Genomic DNA, 21,051 nt, shown 5'->3' with positions numbered 1-21,051 from the left:
TCCGTTCTGAAGTCCTGCGTAATTAGATGGTCACCATGCAGAGCAGTGATGTAGAAAATGCAACACAATATGATCGGAAGGTAACTAGAGAGATTTTAGGAAGAAAAGGAGGGGAAGAAGCTGATTTTTTTCGCTGCTTTTAGCATTTGGCCTCATTGTTGCTAAATGACTTGTGTGTCTGTGGCGGCGATTCATCTGCTCTTGGCATTTGGAAAATACAATCAGAGGCGAAGGGTAAAAGAGGCGTGTAGACTTGAATAAGTACAATTGATCAGAATGATGCATTATATTGGGAATGGCCATTAGGCCCTTTTAAATATGTTATTTGCATTCATATTTGGGAGTTGTTTTTCATCAGGCTCACAGGAGGGTGAGCAAAAATAGCAAATGATTTCATTTGCAAAAAGTGAAAGACTACATTTTCTCTGTGTGTATTTGTTTTATATGCACAGAGCGGCTCGTTTTCCATCGAGGTTCCAGAGACTAACCCTCGTCTGACCGACATATTTAACATACATGGATTACCGACTGAAGTCTCTGGGGAACTGCTGTTATATTTGCTAAGAAGCAAATATAATAGCAAAACACTAATAATGGCAAAATTTGTTTCTTCTCAGAGCGTTATTAGTTATGTAATTAAGGGCATCTACAGATAAAAAATGGAATTAATCTTATTACTGCAGAGTTACAATTAATTTGCAGTTTTGTAAAATGAAAAACGTGTCTTTAACACATGCACTTGCAGATGTTATCCAAAGTGCAATCCACATTATTACTAAATGCTTATTTATCATCCTTTTATTCTCAGTAGTTTTAAGTAAACATCACTTTTGTTGGATTTATATGAGAAAAGCAATCGGAATAAATATCAAATAACAGAAATAAAATAACAATAAAGGCAGCCCAAAGTTGTAATTTCTGAAAGGGTGACGTCTCTTTGGAGGCATCTCGAAGGCGTCCTGATCAGATGCCTTCGCCACCTCCGCTGGCTCCTTTCGATGTAGAAGAGTAGCAGCTCTTTTCTCAGTCCTTCCCAAAGTGCCAGGCTCCACTCTCCATCTCTAAGGGAGAGCCCAGACAGCCTTCAGATGAAACTCATTTCCGCTACCTTTATCAGTGATCTCATTCCTTCCGTCACTACCCACAGCTCGTGACCATAGGTGAGGGTGGCAACGTAGACTGACCTGTAAATTGACAGCTTTAAACTGACACTCACCTCTCTCTTCAGCATCCACACCAATCTGTCAATCTCCCACTCTACTCTTCCCTCACAAGACCGCAACATACTTGAACTCCTCCACTTGGAGCAGCAACTCCATCCCTGACACTGAGTGGGCACTCTTCTGGCTGAGAACCACGGCCAAAGATTTGAAGGTGCTGCTTCACATTCAGGTGCAAACCACCCCAGTGAAAGCTGGAGGCCAAGAGAACCACATCATCTGTAAAAGTCAAAGACCAGATCACAAGTCCGCTGAATCTGATGTCACAACAATGATGTAACATCATTAGGAAGAACTAAAAAATGGGAGCAATAGAAGAAAACTCCTGTGAAATATGACATAATACAGCTCCAGGGTTTGTCCGGATCCCGGATCCCAGTGTTAAAGTGAATTTTCAGATTTCTCATTATGCTGCCGTGTTGGGCTTTTTTAGGTATTTTTTGAGCCTGTATCTTTTTTTAATCACAACTAACTAAGTGGAGTTCAGTATACACAATTCAGCCAACCTTGAGGTATTTTAAGATATTACTCAATTTAATGTAATTCATCACACTGTAGCTGTAAGGCTTAGCATTTGCAGGAATAAACACTGCCTCTATATTAGTTGACATCATTATTGAAAAATGCATTCTACCAGAGCTGAATGTCTATTTTTGGTTAATGATCCCGTCACTTATCCTCAGACGATTGTTGTTCCTCTGCGATATTAAAGTTAGTGCAACATAAAGCAACCGTCTCTCACCCGTCGATATTTCAACTTTTAAATTCAGGAGATAATTTGTAAACTTCTTCCCACTAGCACCTTATAAATTATGGCACAGAGACTGAAACAAAGTCATTCTCCAACAATCATACCAGCCTGCAGGACACAGCAACAGCCATTGCCCATGACAGCATCATCAGCAGGAAAAGGTACTGCAAATCTGTAATTACTCAGCTGAAGCAGACAGATTGCTTACTCAATGCCAGCGATAGGTGAGCTGTGTGGTTCCCCCCTAGGTGTAGCTAGAAGCTTCTTTGCTGTAAAGTGAGGAGCTGGTGGTGACTCTGTCCATCCAGCGAGTTGAAGTGAAGCATTCAAATTATGACTGCACAGTCATAAAATGGTGCAGTTAAAATGAGCTACTTTAGCTTGGAGCTGGTTTTAACCTTATAATAGTTAAGACACAACACAAAGTAGTGCATATGTGGTTGTGTATGGAAATGTGTTTGCATTTTACTCAACTGAAGTGAAATACTGTCAACCCAGCGCTAAATACCTGAAGTATGCACGTGATTTCATATTTTTACACAAATAGCTACATACAGGAGTTTAATTAGCTCCTCAATTTACAAGTTAGGAACTGTGACTCATCGCATCGACTCAAAAGAAAGAAGACAAAGGAACACAAAACAAATGGGCGTTTGTCTAGAATATATTTCACAATTAAACTCACCTAACATATCTTTTATCTACTTATCTAAACACTTTCGAGAAAACGTTTTGTGAACTGTGGGTATTTATACTTCCTAATTGTAAAATACGCTCGGATCATCATAAATCACAAATGACAAAAAAAGAAAAAAAAAAAGAAGCTAACTACACACAATTCCCAGGCGAGCCCAGACAGTCATTCCCAGTCTAGGCTTGAAAAGGTGGGCAAACCCCCTTTGCTAACAAAACAACACTTGGAGCCAGGTGTTGTGATGAGATTGGAAGTGTGGGCTGATGGGTTGATAATTAAAGGCATCCGAAGTCTGCGCTCACAAAGTGTGCTCTTCTCATGAAAGATTGGTTGTTGTGAGCCATGCCTCAATCGCAAATCACGAAAGCTGGAAAAGACTCCAGAGCATCTTTAAAGATCTAAATGTCCATCAGTTCGCAATAAGACAAGCCATTTCCAAAGAGAAGGGCTCCGAAAGACTGATGGTACTCTCTGTAGGAATAAATCTCCACTAGAAAAAAAAAGGTAATGAATAAGAAGGGTGTTTTTGGAAAGACACAATGAAAGCACTGTTTTTCTGGGGAAAGTAAAAACGTACTGCTCTTCATTTCCTATTAGTTTAGTCAGAAGACAATCAGATCACAAGAAAATCCTCGTTATTCACAGTGTATATAAGGGTTTCACATTAAAAAGGACCATCTAGCTGTTGTTTCACATTAAATTTCTTACATTCCAACAGTTAAATATGTGATTTATAGTCACATGTAGACGTTTTTTTTAAGTATAGTATAAAATGTAGCAATCCAGCCATCATAGCTACAATTTCTTTGATTTCTTTTTAAATACACATAAAATAAAGAGGCAAAATAAATCGATGTGACCTCTGTGCAATGTGTTGTCTGTCTCTGTAAATTAATGTTCTGGAGGAGGTCACGTTTGTAGCAACAGCCCGTTTATTCAGTGAATTCTCTGGTTTGCTCTCGGTTTTATCACTTGGGAAATATTGCCAAGTGGAGTTCCACTGTGTCACGCTCTGAATTGGAGATTGTTAGTCACACCTTTATTTCATCACGTCTGGATTATTGTAATTCATTGTTCGCTTGTCTTAACAAAGCTTCCTTTGAACGTCAGCAGGTTGTTCAAAACACCGCTGCGAGCCTTCTGGCTGAGTTTTCCAAGTACTCTCATGTCACATCGTTGCTAATTTAGTTGCACTGGCTCCCCATTAACTTCAGAGTCCATCGGTGAACCTTTACATCCATGCAGCCCCCATCCCCAGCAGGTCTCTGAGATTGTTTACTGACAGTAACAAATATGTGTGCCTAAAATGTTGAGTTTAAGTAATTTGAATACATAAATCTGTAAAAAAAAATTAATGGAATTGAATCTGATCATATTAAATATGTTTGATTTGTATATATTTAGTTTAGATGAAGCATATTTTTCTAAATGATTAATTATTTGAATAAAAAAACCTTTGATTTTATTGCATTTTACTCATGCTTTATGAGTATGATTTTGAGTTCTAAGGTTTTTTAATGTACAAAACTGAGAACAGTGGCCCCCTGACACGGGAACACTAAGACGCCATCACATCAGCGTTAGCTACATTTAGTCAAGAGGCTCTTTGCTGGTAGTAATCCGCATTAAAAAGATCAAGTTAACAAAAAAGTAACCCACAATATTTCAGCCAGAAAACATATATTACAATTTACTAACTATACATGTTACAGACATATTACCTCTACAGTGAATCCAGTAAATACAGGCTGTAAGTTTCCTATTTAGACATCTGTTAACAAACCTTTTTAAACTGTGTGACATTTACATTTAGTTTACATGTTAACTTTTTAGATTAGTATTTTCTCCCATAATTTCTTATATATCATTTGGAAATACTTGAAAGTCACATATTGACATGTCACATCCAGTGCAATACTTCGTCTGTAAAAATAAACCTGTGCTTTCAGTAATGTAACTGCCAGAGCAATTGCCATGACTGTCTTTGCCACATCTTAAAGAAGCACAAATATTTGCATGCTGCGCTCACCTCACGTCTTTCACATGGGATAAATTTAGATGAGAAACGTGCTTCTTGTACTTTCTTTCACCTTGTCGTAGGAGTGAATGACTACTACAGACAGGAAGTGCTTGTTTTCTTTCTTTTTTTTAATTATCTGCTAATTCCAATTTTTATTCAGTCCCATTGAAGCCCTCTCTTGGGCAAGACTGAAGTGTACCAATGGGAATGCACCTTCAGACTGAATAATGAGGGCACAAAAAAATGGAAATTTCATGATGAAATTTACACCCAAAAATACAGAGCAAAGGGAAGGAGAGACGCTGACATTTGAATGTGAAAACACAGTTTGAATTACAACGAGGTGTCTGCTGTCTGTTACTAGACGGACTAGGTGGACTCATAACCTGTCGGATATGCGCTCCACCACCTCCCTGATTCCTTATTAATCAAAATGCCCCTGTTGTGTACTATATGTCTGGCTGTAGCAGTGAACCACTGGCGGTACTAACTGTGTCTGCTTTTCCTGTAAAGCATTGTTAAAAATCTCACGCCGCCCACTGGCTGTCACGCCCATTGGCTTATTCACAGCTGTGACAAAGATGAAATAATAATAGTTGCCAGTTGGGGCCAGGGTTGACTCTGTGGCTCTGTAGCACAGATTAAGAGGGAGTGCAGGGATGGAATAAGCTGCCATTTTTCAGGCCTAATTAAGGCCGTCTCGTGGCACTGGCTCTCTCCAGAGATGCCACTTGTTACGGATCAACGGTGCGTCTGTCTTCTGCCATAATATTAATTGATATTATGATGGTGTGGAAGGGGCAGGGCAGCAGGGACGGAGGAGTGGGGGGTGTGGATGGGGGGGTCACGTTGTACAATCACTTCAGTGTAACCATTACATACATGAGTGGACTTGGCATTCAGCTGCCCCCAATCTGCTCCCTGCCCCTCCCAGCAGTCCTGTAGCGTCCCTGAGGGATTTGGGAATGTTGGGTAGTCATGAACTAAGGTTTTCAAACTGCAAGGTAAAAGAGTTGAAAAGAAAGCAGTGAGATACAAACAGTGCTGAAGTAGATGGTGCATGCTGACGTTTAAAAACATGTTTTTATGAGGCTGTGAGGCTAAATTAAGATACAAAACCCTAAGTGGCTACTTCTGCCAAATTTGCATCAAACTTTGTGCTCCTTCTGAGCTTTCAGTCAAATGTCAACACAGGTTAATACACTGATTTTTAAATTTGCTGTGATGTTCACCTGTTAAGGTTATTCTTATCACATATGTCACATTTAGCTTAGAATTCACTGACAACCCCCCCCAAACAACTTATACCTCCAGGAGTTTCCTGCAAAGTAATCCAATAGTTATACCTGTCTCTACATCCACAGGAAACCTGCTAACAGGAACAGATGAACTGCCTTGAAAATAAGCCTAGTTTGACCAAATACAAAATAAAAAAGGCTAAAAAAAAAATAAATACCACCCATAGACTGTATATAGAGGATGGATGTAGCAACCATAGGGTCCCCTTCTGGTTTCTAAAGCCTTGCAATCCTAGCATTTTGAATGACACTATATTGGTATTTTGGAGCTAGAAGTAATGATATTTTGAAAAAAGAGAGCACTAGCAAGCTTGGTTACCAAGATGCATCTACAGACTGTAAGGTTGTATCAACTAGGTGCAAATAGCAGCTAATTAGTAGAATGTAACATACAAAAAAGGAATACAATTGTATTTACCAAAACTAGAGCATAGCCCCACTGAACCTATTCTGCTTATCATATAAGGTCATTAAAATCAGTGTTACTTCACTATGAGACAGCTAGCTGTTACAGCTGACAGCGTCGGTGTTCACATGTCAGATAGAGATGTCACTCCCAGGTGTGTGGAGTTTGCATGTCTTGTCCGTGCTGGCATGGCTTTACTCTGGGTACACCAGCTTCCTCCCACCTTCCGTGGGCATTTCAACAGCAGCAACTGTGTGGTTTACCTTACTGCTGGAGTCTTCTTCAAAGCCGTTTAACGAAGTGCACTTTTGGTAATTCCCAGTTGGCTTCATTTTCCAGCTCCAAGGTTTCCTCTCAGACTACTTCTTGTTTTCTTACAACATACTAGCGTGCTGTAGTTCCAGAGTGTGTGTGTGAATATCTCCTAACTTAAACAATGAATAGTCACTGAAGATAATTAATGTTGTCCAGTAAGATTCCCCATTTATTCATTAAATTTCTATCAGCTATCAACATGTATTTACATACAAATTTATATCCTGGTTTAAAGTCTGGACATACATCTGTATATGCCATTAATTTTTCAAGGTTTTTTTTTTTTTTTTTTACCATTCCCTAATTACTATACTGCCTCACATCAATAAAAAAGTGTCTTCGCACCTCTAGTCATCGCTGAAATTATCAGTTTATTATGGGTGTTGCATCAAGGTGAGAGATGAAAACAGATATGCCAAGGTGCTAGGGGCAGAGAAAATATTAGTGTGTGGCAGCAAACTGTCTGTTCTATAAAAAGACGGAACAAGGAGCAAATTTAATCTCAGATCTCACCAGGAGATGACTTTAGCCTCAGCAGTTTCGACTTGTCAGGATCATGCCAACAAACACGCTCATGACAAGTCGAGTCTCAGCGAACGATTCAGATTGTCGATGTGGAATGAGAGCGGCGGCATCGAAAAACTAAAGGGATTGAAGGATGGCATTTGTTGAATGATATTGATTGGCAATATGTGTGGGGGTGGGGCATCCCGCGCGTCTGTGTGTGCGTGTCTGACAGCAGGGTGAGATGTGTGAGTTGGTGCTGTTAGTGAACAAAGTTATGGGTGTCACATGTGGGTGATGTTTAGGGCGTCTATGTCATAGGAAGCCGTGGCAGAGTGCCGCAGAGCGAGGGGTGTGAAAACGGCAGGCCCACCACTTCCTTCGTCAACACAACCCATGGTGACAGCTGTCATATTGCCATGGCAACGAGTGCCACCTATTTGATGCAATACTTATTTATACTCTTGGTTCAACTTTGAAGTGGCTGTCTTGATCTTATTGTATGACTAATCTGCCAACAGGGCTTTAGGTGGCTTAAATGAAAGTCTCTTAGCTGTACAGCCAGTCGTATCCTACTCACAATCTGATAATTACACTATAAAGACAGTATAACTAGACTAGACCCTGAAGAGTTTAAAATGCAGTGCAGTTTTTACTTTGCTGGTGTCAAAGTGTGATTTGCTCATTATTGCTTGGATTCTTCGTCTTCTTTTTTCTTTTTCATTCTAGTTATGCTACTTTACCAAACATGACTTTTTTCATTATAGAAGCCACATTTCATGTTCCTGTCTCCAGTCAAAGTCTGAGTCAGAAATGCAGCAGCTCAAGGGAGCACAGATGCTTTGTGTCATAGTTGAAGTAAATTATGGCCATTGTAGTTCGCTAACGTACTTCCGGTGTTTGGGAGAATTAAATCTTGATTGTTTGAACTGCACGCCGGCGAAAACAGATGCGTTTTAGTTGGCAGGGTGTCATTTGTAGAATTATTGCGAGTGCTGAGTGAACAGGCAGGATTTGGCCTGTGAAGGTTCAGCTCAATCAACCAGGTGGTGCGATGTCTGGGGATGGGTGGATTCAAATAACTAGACACCAAAGAGTAGAATCTTCAATGAAAATATCCAGAACCCAGAATTTGGCTTTGGATTAAAGACTGAAAACTGAAACTCATTTTGAAGCCTGTGCATAATTTTTTTTGTACCAGTGTACTGTTGTGGATAATATATGTAAACAGTTTTATCCAAAAGTATAATTCCCTTTGATCAAAGACAACAAAACCAAGAATAACTCTAAATAAAACATTTCAAATTTCTTCTGTTCTTTTCATATTCAGATCTAAGACCACATTTCATTTGGTATTTAAAAAATACTTACATTTAATTTCCACTTACTTAAAAATGCCACTTATCTTTGCATTATTGTTTCACAAAGTCAACAACTTTTTTTTTTTAACTGTCTAATTAAATCAAGGAATGTGAGCACAAATAAGTCACCCAGACTGACAAACTGTGTAGCACTTTTCAAAACTGTCATACAGACACCTTTGTGTCAAAGGTTTGGCTGCGCAATAATGTCTTTAAGTTGACGTTTACTTATCACTTGTCGCTGCATGCATCTTAGTGAAGTGAGGTATAGGTTTAAAATGATGGTATTGCTATTCTTAGATTTTTAATTAGAAGTGTTGTTCGCTGTCAGCTGTCACCTTTCCTGTTGACACTGCCGCTGCCTTCTGACTTTATAGTTACTTTCTCAACCGATGACAACAAAGTAACACAACTTCACAATAAAAAGATCTGTCACTTTCCTTTTAGTTTGAATATAGTAAAAGTTGTTGCTGTTGTAAAGATAAATCTCTAAATTAAGACGAAAACAACATGTATTTTGGTGTGAAAATGATTTTTCCTCAAAGGGTTTTCCTAAAATGCCCCGGCAGTTTTGTATATCACTTCTTTAAAACTGGGAAGATCGCCAAAGGTCGATTAGATAAAAAAAGGTCAAAAGCAGCGGCTGAGATATCTGGCTTTTTATTTCCCAGCGTTGGTTAAGGTCCAAGAAACATTAAATCACACATTTCCTGTAATACTACAGGATATTGTCATTAGATGTTCCCTGCTTTCCAAATTTGACTTCTTTAAAATTCTACACCACAGACTTTCCCTTAATTCTTCACCACTTGGAACAACTTTGTTTCTGTGTCATTTGTTAAGGTTTTCAGTACATTTAATACTGATTTAGTATTAAATGCAGAAACACATCAGTAAGCACTGTTTATGCATTTTCATGCAAATAAAAATTACAGTAGAATTCGAAAAAAGCTTTGGTATTTCTAATAACCTTTTTCCACTGTTGCATTTTTATTAAAGTGCAACAAATTTTGTAACTAAATCATGATACAGATAAAGCATGAAGGGATTTCAACAATCACCCAAGCTTTCAAAAAGAGAGTAAGGCAACAGTAGACTAAACTCACACACAGTCATGTGAAAAAGAAAGTCTTCACAGGACTCTATGCAGCCCTTTAAGAGACTTAAGTACACCCTTCCTTAAGAATTAAGAGGGTAAGTAGCAGCCAGGTGCTGCTAATCAAATGCATTTGATTAACTGATTATCAGAGAGTGTGAGCACCTCTATGAAAGAGGAAGTTTTGTCAGTTTGCTAGTCTGGAGGATTCAAGTGTGTTAACACAATGCTAAGGAACAAAGGCATCAACAACTATCTTAGAGAAGCGATGGTTGTTGCTCATCTTTCCTGGAACTTTTATAAGGGAATTTTTAAACAATTTGAAGTCCACCACTCAACAATGACAAAGTGGAAAACATTCAAGATAGTTGGCAATTTTCCCCAAAGTGGACACCCCTACACAGTCGACCCAAGGTCAGGCTGTGCAGTGCGCAGAGGAACTGCGAACACCTCGAGAGATTTCAGAATCTACAGGCAAGTTAATTATAAAAAAAGACTAAATAAAACACTTCTTGGAAGTGTTTCCAGGCTAAAACCTCTACTATCTAAAAAGAACTCCAAACAGACGAAGTCAAAGTGTAGCTGTTCGGCTATAATCTACAACTAAACATAGCATATTGACATAAAGACATGTAAATGTTCTCCAGCCGGTTACAAGTTTGGGAAGCTCATCTTGTAACCGGAAGGTTGCCGGTTCGACCCCCAGCTCTGTCTGTCTTGGGCAAGACACTTCACCTACCGCCTACTGGTGATGGCCAGAGGGGCCGATGGCGCGGTATGGCAGCCTCGCTTCTGTCAGTCTGCCCTAGGGCAGCTGTGGCTACAACTGTAGCTTGCCTCCACCAGTGTGTGAATGTGAGCGTGAATGAATAGTGGAATTGTAAAGCGCTATGAGGGTCTCAAAAAGCGCTATATAAATGCAATCCATTATTATTCACATACTCATTCTCTCAAAAGTAAATCACGGTGGCGGAGGGTTGATAATTTGGGCTAGTTTTACAGGACACAGGACCTGGGCACCTTGCAGTCATTCAGTCAACTATGAACTACTTGTACAACAAATTATTCTAGAATCAAATATGAAGCCAGCTCGGCTGAAATTGGATCATATCGCAGAAAAAATTTCTGGCACAACTTTACCTACTTCCAAGGTGCATGGAAAGGATGAAAAACTCACAACGCAGGAACTCCAACAACTCAAGACGAACAACTTTATTAACTGACCAACCCGTTTCAGCTTGTGGCCTTAATCAGGTTCATAGTAACACATAGTAGAATTTGTGCGTAAATAAAAGACAGGAAACAGAAAAAAATTCAAATTAACCAATCACATCTTCATAGATAAACCAGCTGACATATAACAGGTTGGTATTGGTTAATAGGTTAATAGGTTAAGTCACGCCCAAGTAAATGCTGGACTAGACCATTAACGATAAAGAGGGGGGAGAAGAACCATAATCCCCACCTGTCTTAAAAAAATACATGCGAGAAATAGAAGAAGAAAGAATATTAGAAATATACAGAAAAATAATTAAGATGATTACAAAAGACAACATTTAATTAAAAAAGAAGTCAGTGCAGCAGTTTGATTAAAAAATCAAACTGCTGCCAAATTAAATTGGATGACACAAACGTCTGACTTCAACCTGACTGAAATGGTGTTGTGGGACCTGAAGAGAGCTGTGCATGAAAAAAGGTCCACAAACCGCACTGAATAGACTCCTATGAAAACTTTTCTTTTTCATAGGAGATTCAGATTGAAGATTGTCATTCTTCAATCTGAGTCCCTTCTGTTTTTGTTTGTTTTTTGTTGACTTTATGGATAATTTGGTTAAAATTTAGTTGACCAGTGAGCTTGAGTAATATCCCACTTTTACAATACAAATGTGCATACATTCCTCTGTGTACTACACATTCTCTTACTTCCCTTTGAAGGCAACAAACAGAGACACCTTTGTCCTTTAATATCCAGTGTGATCTGACACGCAGCCATGTGTAAACTCAAAAAACCCCTTTAATTCTGTGATTCATAGGCCTCCTCAGCCGTTGCTTGCGACAGGCACCAGTCGGCTGCAGCTATTAATGTCTTTGAGCGAGAATTTATGTCCGCAGCCATGCCTCTCTCCTCCTGTCTCCTACTCAACCCATTTGAGGATTCCCCACCAAAGGTTCACTGCATCCTTGCATCAGAGCCACACTAATGAAAGGCATTATACATTACAAAGTGTTTGATTTAAGAATGATTTAGAGTCCTTTCCCTCAGCCGTGAGGAATGGAAAGCTTCCTAGAGATAAGCTCAGAATCCATCCGCAATATTCAAAGGACATCAAAGGGTTCAAAATGTGTATAGGATTCATCGGCGGTGTAGGAACCACAAAGAAAGGTTTCTATCAGATGTGAAATTTCCATAACAGAGTGAGAGCCATGTGAGTTATTATGATCCCAGGATCAGTGGCAGCTTTGGCGATATGCAGCCGAGCATGCATACGCTGCATGTTTAGGTGCTCAATTGTTGAGTTTGCCTGTCGCTGATCTGCCGCTGACACAAACATCACTTCTGTCTGTATATACAGATATCCCAAATGTTCTTGAGAACTAGAGCAGATAACCTTTTTGCATTTCTGCTCCCCATATAAATTCCCCTTGCGCTGCAAAACTAAACAGCAAACAGAGACACTTTTTTAAATACTTGCTGATGCAAATATTTTAATTTTGTTAAGAAATAAGAGTAAAATATTCATGGTGTTTCACCCCGCCTGCCAGTTTTAATAATTGGCAGGATGTCGCTTACCACCTACACAAACCCCTAATACCTGACAGCTTGTAACCAGCAGCATTTAATCACAGCTGACAACTGATAATCCATGTCTCGGCACTGATGGATCATTCGGGTTGTTTTTATTTTTTTCCACTTCCTCACTCTTTTAATTTTTTTTCGTCTCATTTTGTTTTTTGTCCTGATGTTAGACTCAGAGCTGTTTGGGGCTGGGACATGTGATAATTTAGTGTGAATTGCTTCTAAGGATCTCTTGGATCCTGTCCACGGGTGTGAGTTGTCACAGGGTTGAGTTTCTCGATTGCGTACAAAGGATTCGGGAGGCTTGATCTAAATTTATAAGGACACTGCTGCAGTAACACCCACTTTGATGGCCGTTGTGGTGGCTATCATTTGTCGTCCATATGGCATCGCGGCGTTTGATGTGCTTCTCATGTACAGCGTAGCGTGTACTGTGAGAGATTTTCGCTTGTTTTTTGTTTGTTTTTTTTTCTTTCTGCTACTAGATGCTGAAATTAAAGCCTTGTCTTTTTGCTTTGATTTTATTTTTTTTAAAGAGGAGGGGGGGCTAAAACAAGAAATAGATTTTCAGATAACACGTTTGTATGAATAAAAAAAAACAAAAACAAAAAAAATCATTACAGCATGTTCTAGTGGGTGTAAATAAATTGTAATCTGATTTCCTGCATTATTTATAGTTTTCAACAGTCCGCTATAATAGAAGGAGCAAGATTCGGTTTAGTTTGAGGTTCAGAGGCAAAAAAAGTAAACTGAAACAAACTGTATTCACTTTTAACCCACAGATGTGAATGCTTCTCTTGGATTGCCTCAAGCAAGAGTTTTCATCATGAGTTATTTTCATGCTTGTAATAATGAAGTAGGAATGCTTGGCTGGATGGCATGCGCATTTATTTTGAAGAGCATCAGCAATACAACAGTTCAGTGCGCTGACCTAATATTGTCTTCATTTTTTAATGCGGTGGCCAAGGTCAGGTCAGATTGTGCTTTAGATAATATAATAAGAGGGATGTGTGTATTAGAGTTGGTCAGTCGTATCTGTATTTTTCCTTTCATCATATTGTCATTACCAGATATCACTGATACACAGTCTGGCACCGGAGGGAGATTTTGACTTTTAGCTATGAATACAGACAATTTTACGACACGGCTGCTCTTCATACTTTGCAATTTCTCTTTATTAAAAAATAGTTTCACTTTATACGAAAACAGGCATTTGTTGGTGCATTTAACACTTGACAGACTCTACATAGTAGATGGATACTTTATTATCTAAATCAGAAACCTCTCCCACAGCCAGACACAGGTACATAGAGAAAAATCTTTGCATATCAATGGATAAATACAGCTTTGCATATTGCACCTATCGATATTGGCAAATGGAAATAATGATCATCCTTAAAGGGAGTTGAAAAGTTGGTTGAATGAAACTTGTAACCTGCATTTGAGAGCAAAAAAAAATCCCTAATTTTTAAGATTCACAGTGGTTTGCAGAACCAGACAACACAGTACCAGGATGTGTTGAAATATCCCATGTCAGAAGTGTGTTAACTAAAATTTTATGTCCATTTTTCCCCTAGTTATGTCAATCCAATGGACCAAAAGAGCACATGCTTTTGCAACAGTATGACTTTACACTGGTTGGTGGTCACCACTTAAATTTAAGAAGCTGTGATTTTTGATGGAACTCAGTGTTGACTGTTAAGATTTTTTGTAATATGCATCATAAAATAATGTAGGAAGTATTGTATTTTTAGTCCTTAAAGATTATATCACAGAGAATCCTCTTTAAAGAATATATTTTTATTTTATGCATAGACGTGTGCCTTAAGATTACTTAAATTTTTGAGTCTGACTTTGTCATCTACGGTTTTTCGATTACTATAATTGAGAAATATCTTTCAGCCCTGATAAACTTACTCGCACCACTTCTTTACATTACAGCTTAATAATAATAATAATATTCATATTAGTCGGGCAATGAGCTTTAAAGGAAAGTGCTACCAACACATTTTTTTGTAGTAAAACTACATAGTATGGGGGAAACATCCTTACTTGATTAAGTGATTATCAACAAGTGTGAGCACTTCTGTAAAAGCAGATGCATAATACATTATAGTACATTTCATAAAAAGTATTATATTTTGGTTTTTGCCTTTACTTTAATTGGATATCTCTCCTGTCGGACAGCGATCCACTTTTACTGTGATTTGCCATCTCTACAGTTGAGGCTATGTGGTTAGTTGACACTTGGAAATAGCATTTTCTTTCCTTTGTAGAACCATCAAAGGGTTAAAATTGAACACACTAAATGTGTTGTGGTCTCTACACTGACTGCAAAACTAATCTCTGGACAATGTTTTGCTGAGAGAAATCACTTCCCCAAAGAAAACACTTCATCCCTAAGAGGTTGCCAAGCTCTTGCCAAATAAGCACTTACTGTACTTCAAGAGATAAATGACACAAAACCACAGCCAAACATTATAAAACAAATCCTTTCCATCAATCAGAATCAAGTTGGTTTTCTCCAGTTCACTCACAATGTTGCCTGGCCTTTTAAACAAGATTTATGCCTCTGTGTACATAAATTTATGACAGAGTGAAAAGTGATGCATATACAAAAGCCTTGATGACAATGCTTTCCTCAAGTTGAGGGAGATTGTGAGCTTACTAACTGCAAACCGACATTAAGCGTTTTACACCCTGATTAATGCCTAATTAGCCCGAAGGATCAGATAAAACTCAGCAAGCTAACTGATGCTGAATGTCTTTTTTGTGTTAACATTCTCCTCAGGTGATCCAGACAATCAGCGCAGTGGATAAGGATGAACCTTTGAGTGGTCATCGCTTTTATTTCGCCCTGGCAGGACCCGCTGCTGGTAACCTTAACTTCACTCTGCGAGATAATAAAGGTGAGACAACCTTTTGTGGTATTCTTTCATGTTATCTTCAAGCTCATATGATTTTACTGTTTTTCTGTGTGTGCATGTGATTGTTTGTCTCTATACTGAAGTGTAGAGAATTATTAAAAAAAACACTGATGTTTGTGTCCCCTAAAAATGTTTTAGAGGGTATTAAAAAGCTTTAAAGTAGAATTTGTAGTTGTAAAATGTTGCCAACAAAATGATCTAAGGTTTTTAAAATGGTGCTAAAGGAGGCAGATCAGTCCTTTTAGGTGGATGATCTATTGCTATCTTACAAAAAAGCATTTTTGAGATTTCATATTGTAGCTGGTCTATTTTTTATATCACGATTGGTCTCTTTCTGCATTTTTATGCATTGCAGACTTTCCCAGTCCATTGTTGAACACTAAAAATTATATTTGATTCTATAAAATACAGCATGTGGATAACCTTTAATTGATTGACTTGTGTCAAACATCATTTTTCTGGTTTAATTCTACCGTAGTAGAGATTGATTTAGGTCACCCAACTCCCATTTTTAAGTTTGAGCATTTTGGAAACGAAAAGCAATGTCACTATATGTCACTATATTACAAGTGCTCTAAAACAGCGTGCCGTGAGAAATGATCAGGTGTGCCGTGGAAGATTATCTGGTTACACCTGATTGGTACTCTAAGCGATCAGCGTAACGGGCAGAACAGTTACATTCTCTTCCACTAGAAGGCAGTACAACTACCTGCTCTAATTAAATTGGCTGCAAACTGCCAGTAAAACTACAGAAGTTGAAGAGACAATTACATAAAAGTCATGCTGTGAGTTAGACAATGCAGGGCATAATAGCAATAGATAAATATTTGAAAAGAAAAAGTAATCTGACCTGGGTCCTGGAGAAAATTCCGACCCAGATGAAGGCCCTAGCATGAGTAGTGGTCAGAAGAAAGCAAAAAAGGTATACTGGGGACAAACCGAACCAATTCCGCTATACCTGGTGCACAGGGAAAAATTATCAACATGCTTTTTGTGATATTTTTGTTTGGTGCTGGTGATTTTTCTAATGTGAAATATGTGCCGTGGCTCCAAAAGGTTGGGAAAGACTGCTCCAAAAGACATCAATACCACAAACATTGAGTGATACTGAGTTCAGTGACTCGCATTAGCTCAGATGAAGCCTAATGTTGAATGAACAGCTGGTGGCCTAGCCTTATTTTTATACGCTGATGAGAAATAAAAAAAATAGTTTGTACATACATATTGGTAGTCAATACTTGTGTAAAAACTAATACATGTTATTTGGAAGAATTCAGTCTGAAGTTTAAACTGCTTCTACATTACTGTCAGAGTTCAGCCAGATTAGCTTTATTTCACAGAGATACATTTTTAAAACAGTCCCTTGAGAAAATTGCTGCTGGCCTTTAAGAGTCTGTAAAAGGTGTTGCTCAAGTTAGGTATGGTCTGTTTGTTGTTTATTCCTTCCAACTGAGCCTGGCAGCAATGCAATTGACACTTTAGCCATTGCTCACTCAGCTCCCTATATCTGCCCTGTATCTGGCTATAATACACTCTGCAATCTGACTCAGGAAAAAAAATAGTACAGAGTAACTGGTGGCCGCCGGCATGCCCAGCACTGCCAAATGAAACCATTATTCTGCTATGACAATGCCCCCTCTACTTTTTTTCTTGGTAATTGTTCATCAAAACTAAATCCAGAAACAAACTTCCTCTGTAACTGGAGCACATCCGAGTGAGAACTCAGTCTTGCTATAACTTTGTTCAACTTAGTGCGAGGTGTCTATGTGCTGGATCAAGGAATAACTTTAAATCAAACACACAAGGTGAACACTGTCTTTGTGTCATAATGATTTGTTATCCACCTACAAGCAAAACAGTGGGTGGATGTAGAAAATTAGTTGTTCCTATAGAAAAACCTAAGTGGTAATTTGCATACATTTTTAAAGATGTGAGAACTGTGTCTGACTCCATCATTACTTACTTACATGAATTCCCACTGCTTTGAAAAACATAGCATGTGCTGAGCTGATGTACATTCTGAGGTGATGCCCTTTGTCGAGTGTTTTGTTCACATGTGTGGGAGCTCAGCTCAGGCAGCCATGGTAGTTTGTATAAAGAACAGCAGCAGCAACCAGGTTGTGCCACAGTAATCCTTCTGAGTGCAGGCACGTGTTACATCATGTACTTGTTGTTTTAGTAACACCTTAGCAGACTAAGGGCAGCTTGAATAGAAAAAGGTTCTCGGAGGAGGTATTCTATTAACCTCATATTCAGTATGTTGAGTATACTGAATGCACTGTATGGACACATTTACAAATGTTGCAACAACAACATATTATGTTCAGTGGTGTCCAGTGTAATGTGTATTAGCACGCAAATATGTGTTTTTTTCCACGGTACCCAAATGACTCTTATTGAATTCTGTATGAGCTTTAATGATTTAGTACGTCATAACGAAGGAAATGCAAATCAATGGAAATTAAACAAAGAAAACACAATAATCAATGCAAGGAAATGTTATTTTGTTTGCGCAGTTATACAATTTAAGGTCTATTTAAATAAATTTTTAAAGAAGCAACCTTAGAAAAATAATACCCTTTTACAGCTTAATTCACAAATGTAAAACTGATTCTTTTCAGAATCAGAGAAACTTTATTAGTCCCAGAGGGAAATTGAGTTGTCATAGCAGCAAATATATAAAAAACAACAAGCGCTCATATCGAAACAGAGGTATGATAGATACATATAAAGATAAATAGATAAATATAGAGCTATAGGTATAAACAAAAATATACATATAAATATAAAAGTACAAGTATGTGTGTAAATATGTCGTGGTGTACAAAAGTGACAGGGTGCATTGAGGTGTGATTAATACTGGTCCACATGTGTGGATCTGACCCAAGTGGATGAAGTAAAGAGCCTGATAGCAGCGGGAAGGAACGACCTCCTGTAACGTTCCCCCAGACAGCGAGGTTGAAGGAACCTGTTGCTGAAGCTGCTCTTCAGATTGTATAGTGTGTTATGGAGGGGGTGGGAGTTATTGTCCATGATTGCCAGAATTCTGTCACTGATCACCTCCTCCAGGGTGGCGAGCTTCATGCCAACAGCAAACACCTTCCTGATGAGTTTGTTCAGTCTGTTTGCGTCCTTTGCTTTGGATGCATGCACCCCAGCATGCCACAGCAAAGGAGATGGGGCTCACAACAAAAGACTGACAGAACATATAGAGCAGCCTGCTGCATACATTGAAGGATCTGAGCCTTCGTAGAAATTAAAGCTGGCTCAGACCCTTTTTGTAGGGAGCGTTCATGTTGGCAGACCACTACAGCTTGTGATCCAGATGAACTCCTAGATACTTGTAGGATGTGACTATTTCGACATCAGTCCCACCAATGCAGACAGGGGAGGGTCGGGATCTGTTTCTGCCAAAGTCCACCACCCGCTCCTTTGTTTTGGCCACATTCAGCTGCAGGTGGTTCACCTCACACCACCTCGAGAAGCGATCAATTTGTCTACCTACTGTCAAGATGGCCAAAATAAAAAAAATATATATAAAATTAAGTATTGTGGCCTAAGAGATGAAAGAAGAACTTTCAGTTATGAGTCTTTGAAGCTTATTAACAAAATATTTCTGGGATTAGTTTCTTTTGAACTTAAAAAAGTTCAAAAGAAACTAATGATAGCATGTCATGCTGCTGTCAGCGTCGATCGGAGTCTGTGCAGTTTAACAGCACTGTTTGGTTACTTGGACCGCCTAATATTCTCATTCAATTTAGTTCAGTTCAATTCAACTCAATTTATATAGCACAAAATCACAACAAAAGTTGCCTCAAGGTGTTTATATTGACCCTACAGCAAAAACCCCTGCAATCAATCGACCCCCTACACTGTAAAAAAAAATTGTTGCGAAAACCCAGAAACTCAAGGCAACCGACTGCATTTACGTTTTTAGGTTCTGATGGATAACTTATAATTTCAAGTTTAGGAGAAAAGTTGCTTCAATTAATGTTTTTGTGTTTACAAGACTAATAACTGTGCTTTTCTTAACTCATATTTTATTGTTTTACCAATGTAATTCCTAAAGTTTACACAACATATATTTTTTGTTTTGCCAATCAATTTCCTAAACACAAAAATATATGTTGTGTAAACTTTAGGAATTACATTGGTAAAACAATAAAATATGAGTTAAGAAAAAGCACAGTTATTAGTCTTGTAAACACAAAAACATTAATTGAAGCAACTTTTCTCCTAAACTTGAAATTATAAGTTATCCATCAGAACCTAAAAACGTAAATGCAGTCGGTTGCCTTGAGTTTTTGGGTTGTCGCAGCAATTTTTTTTTACAGTGTATGAGCAAGCATTTGGTAACAGTGGGAACGAAAAACACTCTTTCAACAGGAAGAAACCTCAGGCAGAATCAGGCAGCCATCTGCTGCGACCAGTTGGGGGTAAGGAGAGTGAGACAGGACAAAAGACAAAAAACTCATAAAGACCTCTAGTTCTAAACTAAAGTGGTAACTGTTTCATTCTACAATGGACGGTGTTATAGAAAAAGTAAGAGAACAACAGCACTACTGGTTAATAAAATGTCATCAAAAGTGGGACAAACATATTCATGAATATGACTGGAGTAAGCTGAGCAGCAGTCTTCTCCAGTGGGTGAGTTGAATCAGCAGATAAAATCAAATTTGTGATATATAAAGATCAGTTGCTGCCTGATGTTTTATTAACTATTTCTTTCAAACATGTTTGATATGTGCAGCCAATGCAATAGTTGACTTGTCCGCTGATTAAAGCCCACATACCTGAGGTTAGCTGCAAGCCATTTTGGCTCAGTTCTAACTCTATGTATTAAAGGCACAAGACATCAGTGATTTTTTTTAGTAAAAGAAAACATGACAAATGGCACTGTTGTGGAATTTCGGGTAATACATCACTAGAACTTCCAGTTCTAACAGGAAGTACGTTTACAAGTAGTTTATCAGTTGTACGAACAATGTGTGTTATTGCTGTCAAACACTAAAAGACTAAAATATGAGTTGAAAAAACACTTGTTTCTTTTGGCTCTAGTGTTCAGGTGTGCCAAGTAAAATACTCAGGGATATGGAACAGGTCCTGTCATTTTTCAACATGTCAGTTTCCCAGCGCACAAAGAGATGGTTTTTCCAGAATGTTGTGGAGGATCCTGACCGGCTTGCCCTAACCCCATTCAACACCTTACTAGAGCACAGACTGTGAATCCACACTGGTCAAAATCAGACTGTACTCATGTTTACTTATTTATTTATTTATTCATGGCTGAATGGCACCAAATGCCTGCAGTTAGCTTCCAAAATCTAGGAGTGGAGACTGTTGTAGCAGCATGTTTAATGATCAGGGGTGGGACAGCATGTTCAGTAATCAAATACTGGCATAACATTTGCACTTTATTCATATGTGTTTTCCACCTTCCTGCACACAGATGTCCCTTGAGGACAAATACCAGGCACAGCCACATGTTTCACATTTAGTAGCAGAACATATTTATTCAGCTTTTTAAGTGGTTTTTTTTTGCAACCCATCACAGTTGTTACTAACCAGCTGTGTGTTTTTTATTCATCCACGAGGAGACTTTTCTCCCCTGATTTTACTAATGTCACATTTGCAAGAGAACTCCTCTGTATTTTCATTTTCA

General features: G+C 38.5%; 1 protein-coding gene across 1 annotated transcript in view; it reads left to right on the top strand.

Moving 5' to 3' along the window:
• The window catches only part of LOC116329634 (cadherin-7-like), a 108,271-nt gene that overhangs the window by 74,229 nt on the left and 12,991 nt on the right, over nt 1–21,051 (top strand). The window contains exon 10 of the mRNA XM_039617023.1: nt 15,254–15,371. Within this exon, the coding sequence (XP_039472957.1) occupies nt 15,254–15,371 (118 nt within the window). The remainder of the gene's footprint in view (nt 1–15,253; nt 15,372–21,051) is intronic.

The sequence above is a fragment of the Oreochromis aureus genome, linkage group 9, assembly GCF_013358895.1.
Source record: "Oreochromis aureus strain Israel breed Guangdong linkage group 9, ZZ_aureus, whole genome shotgun sequence".
Classification (NCBI taxonomy): domain Eukaryota; kingdom Metazoa; phylum Chordata; class Actinopteri; order Cichliformes; family Cichlidae; genus Oreochromis; species Oreochromis aureus.
This window is presented reverse-complemented; position numbering and strand designations above follow the sequence as displayed.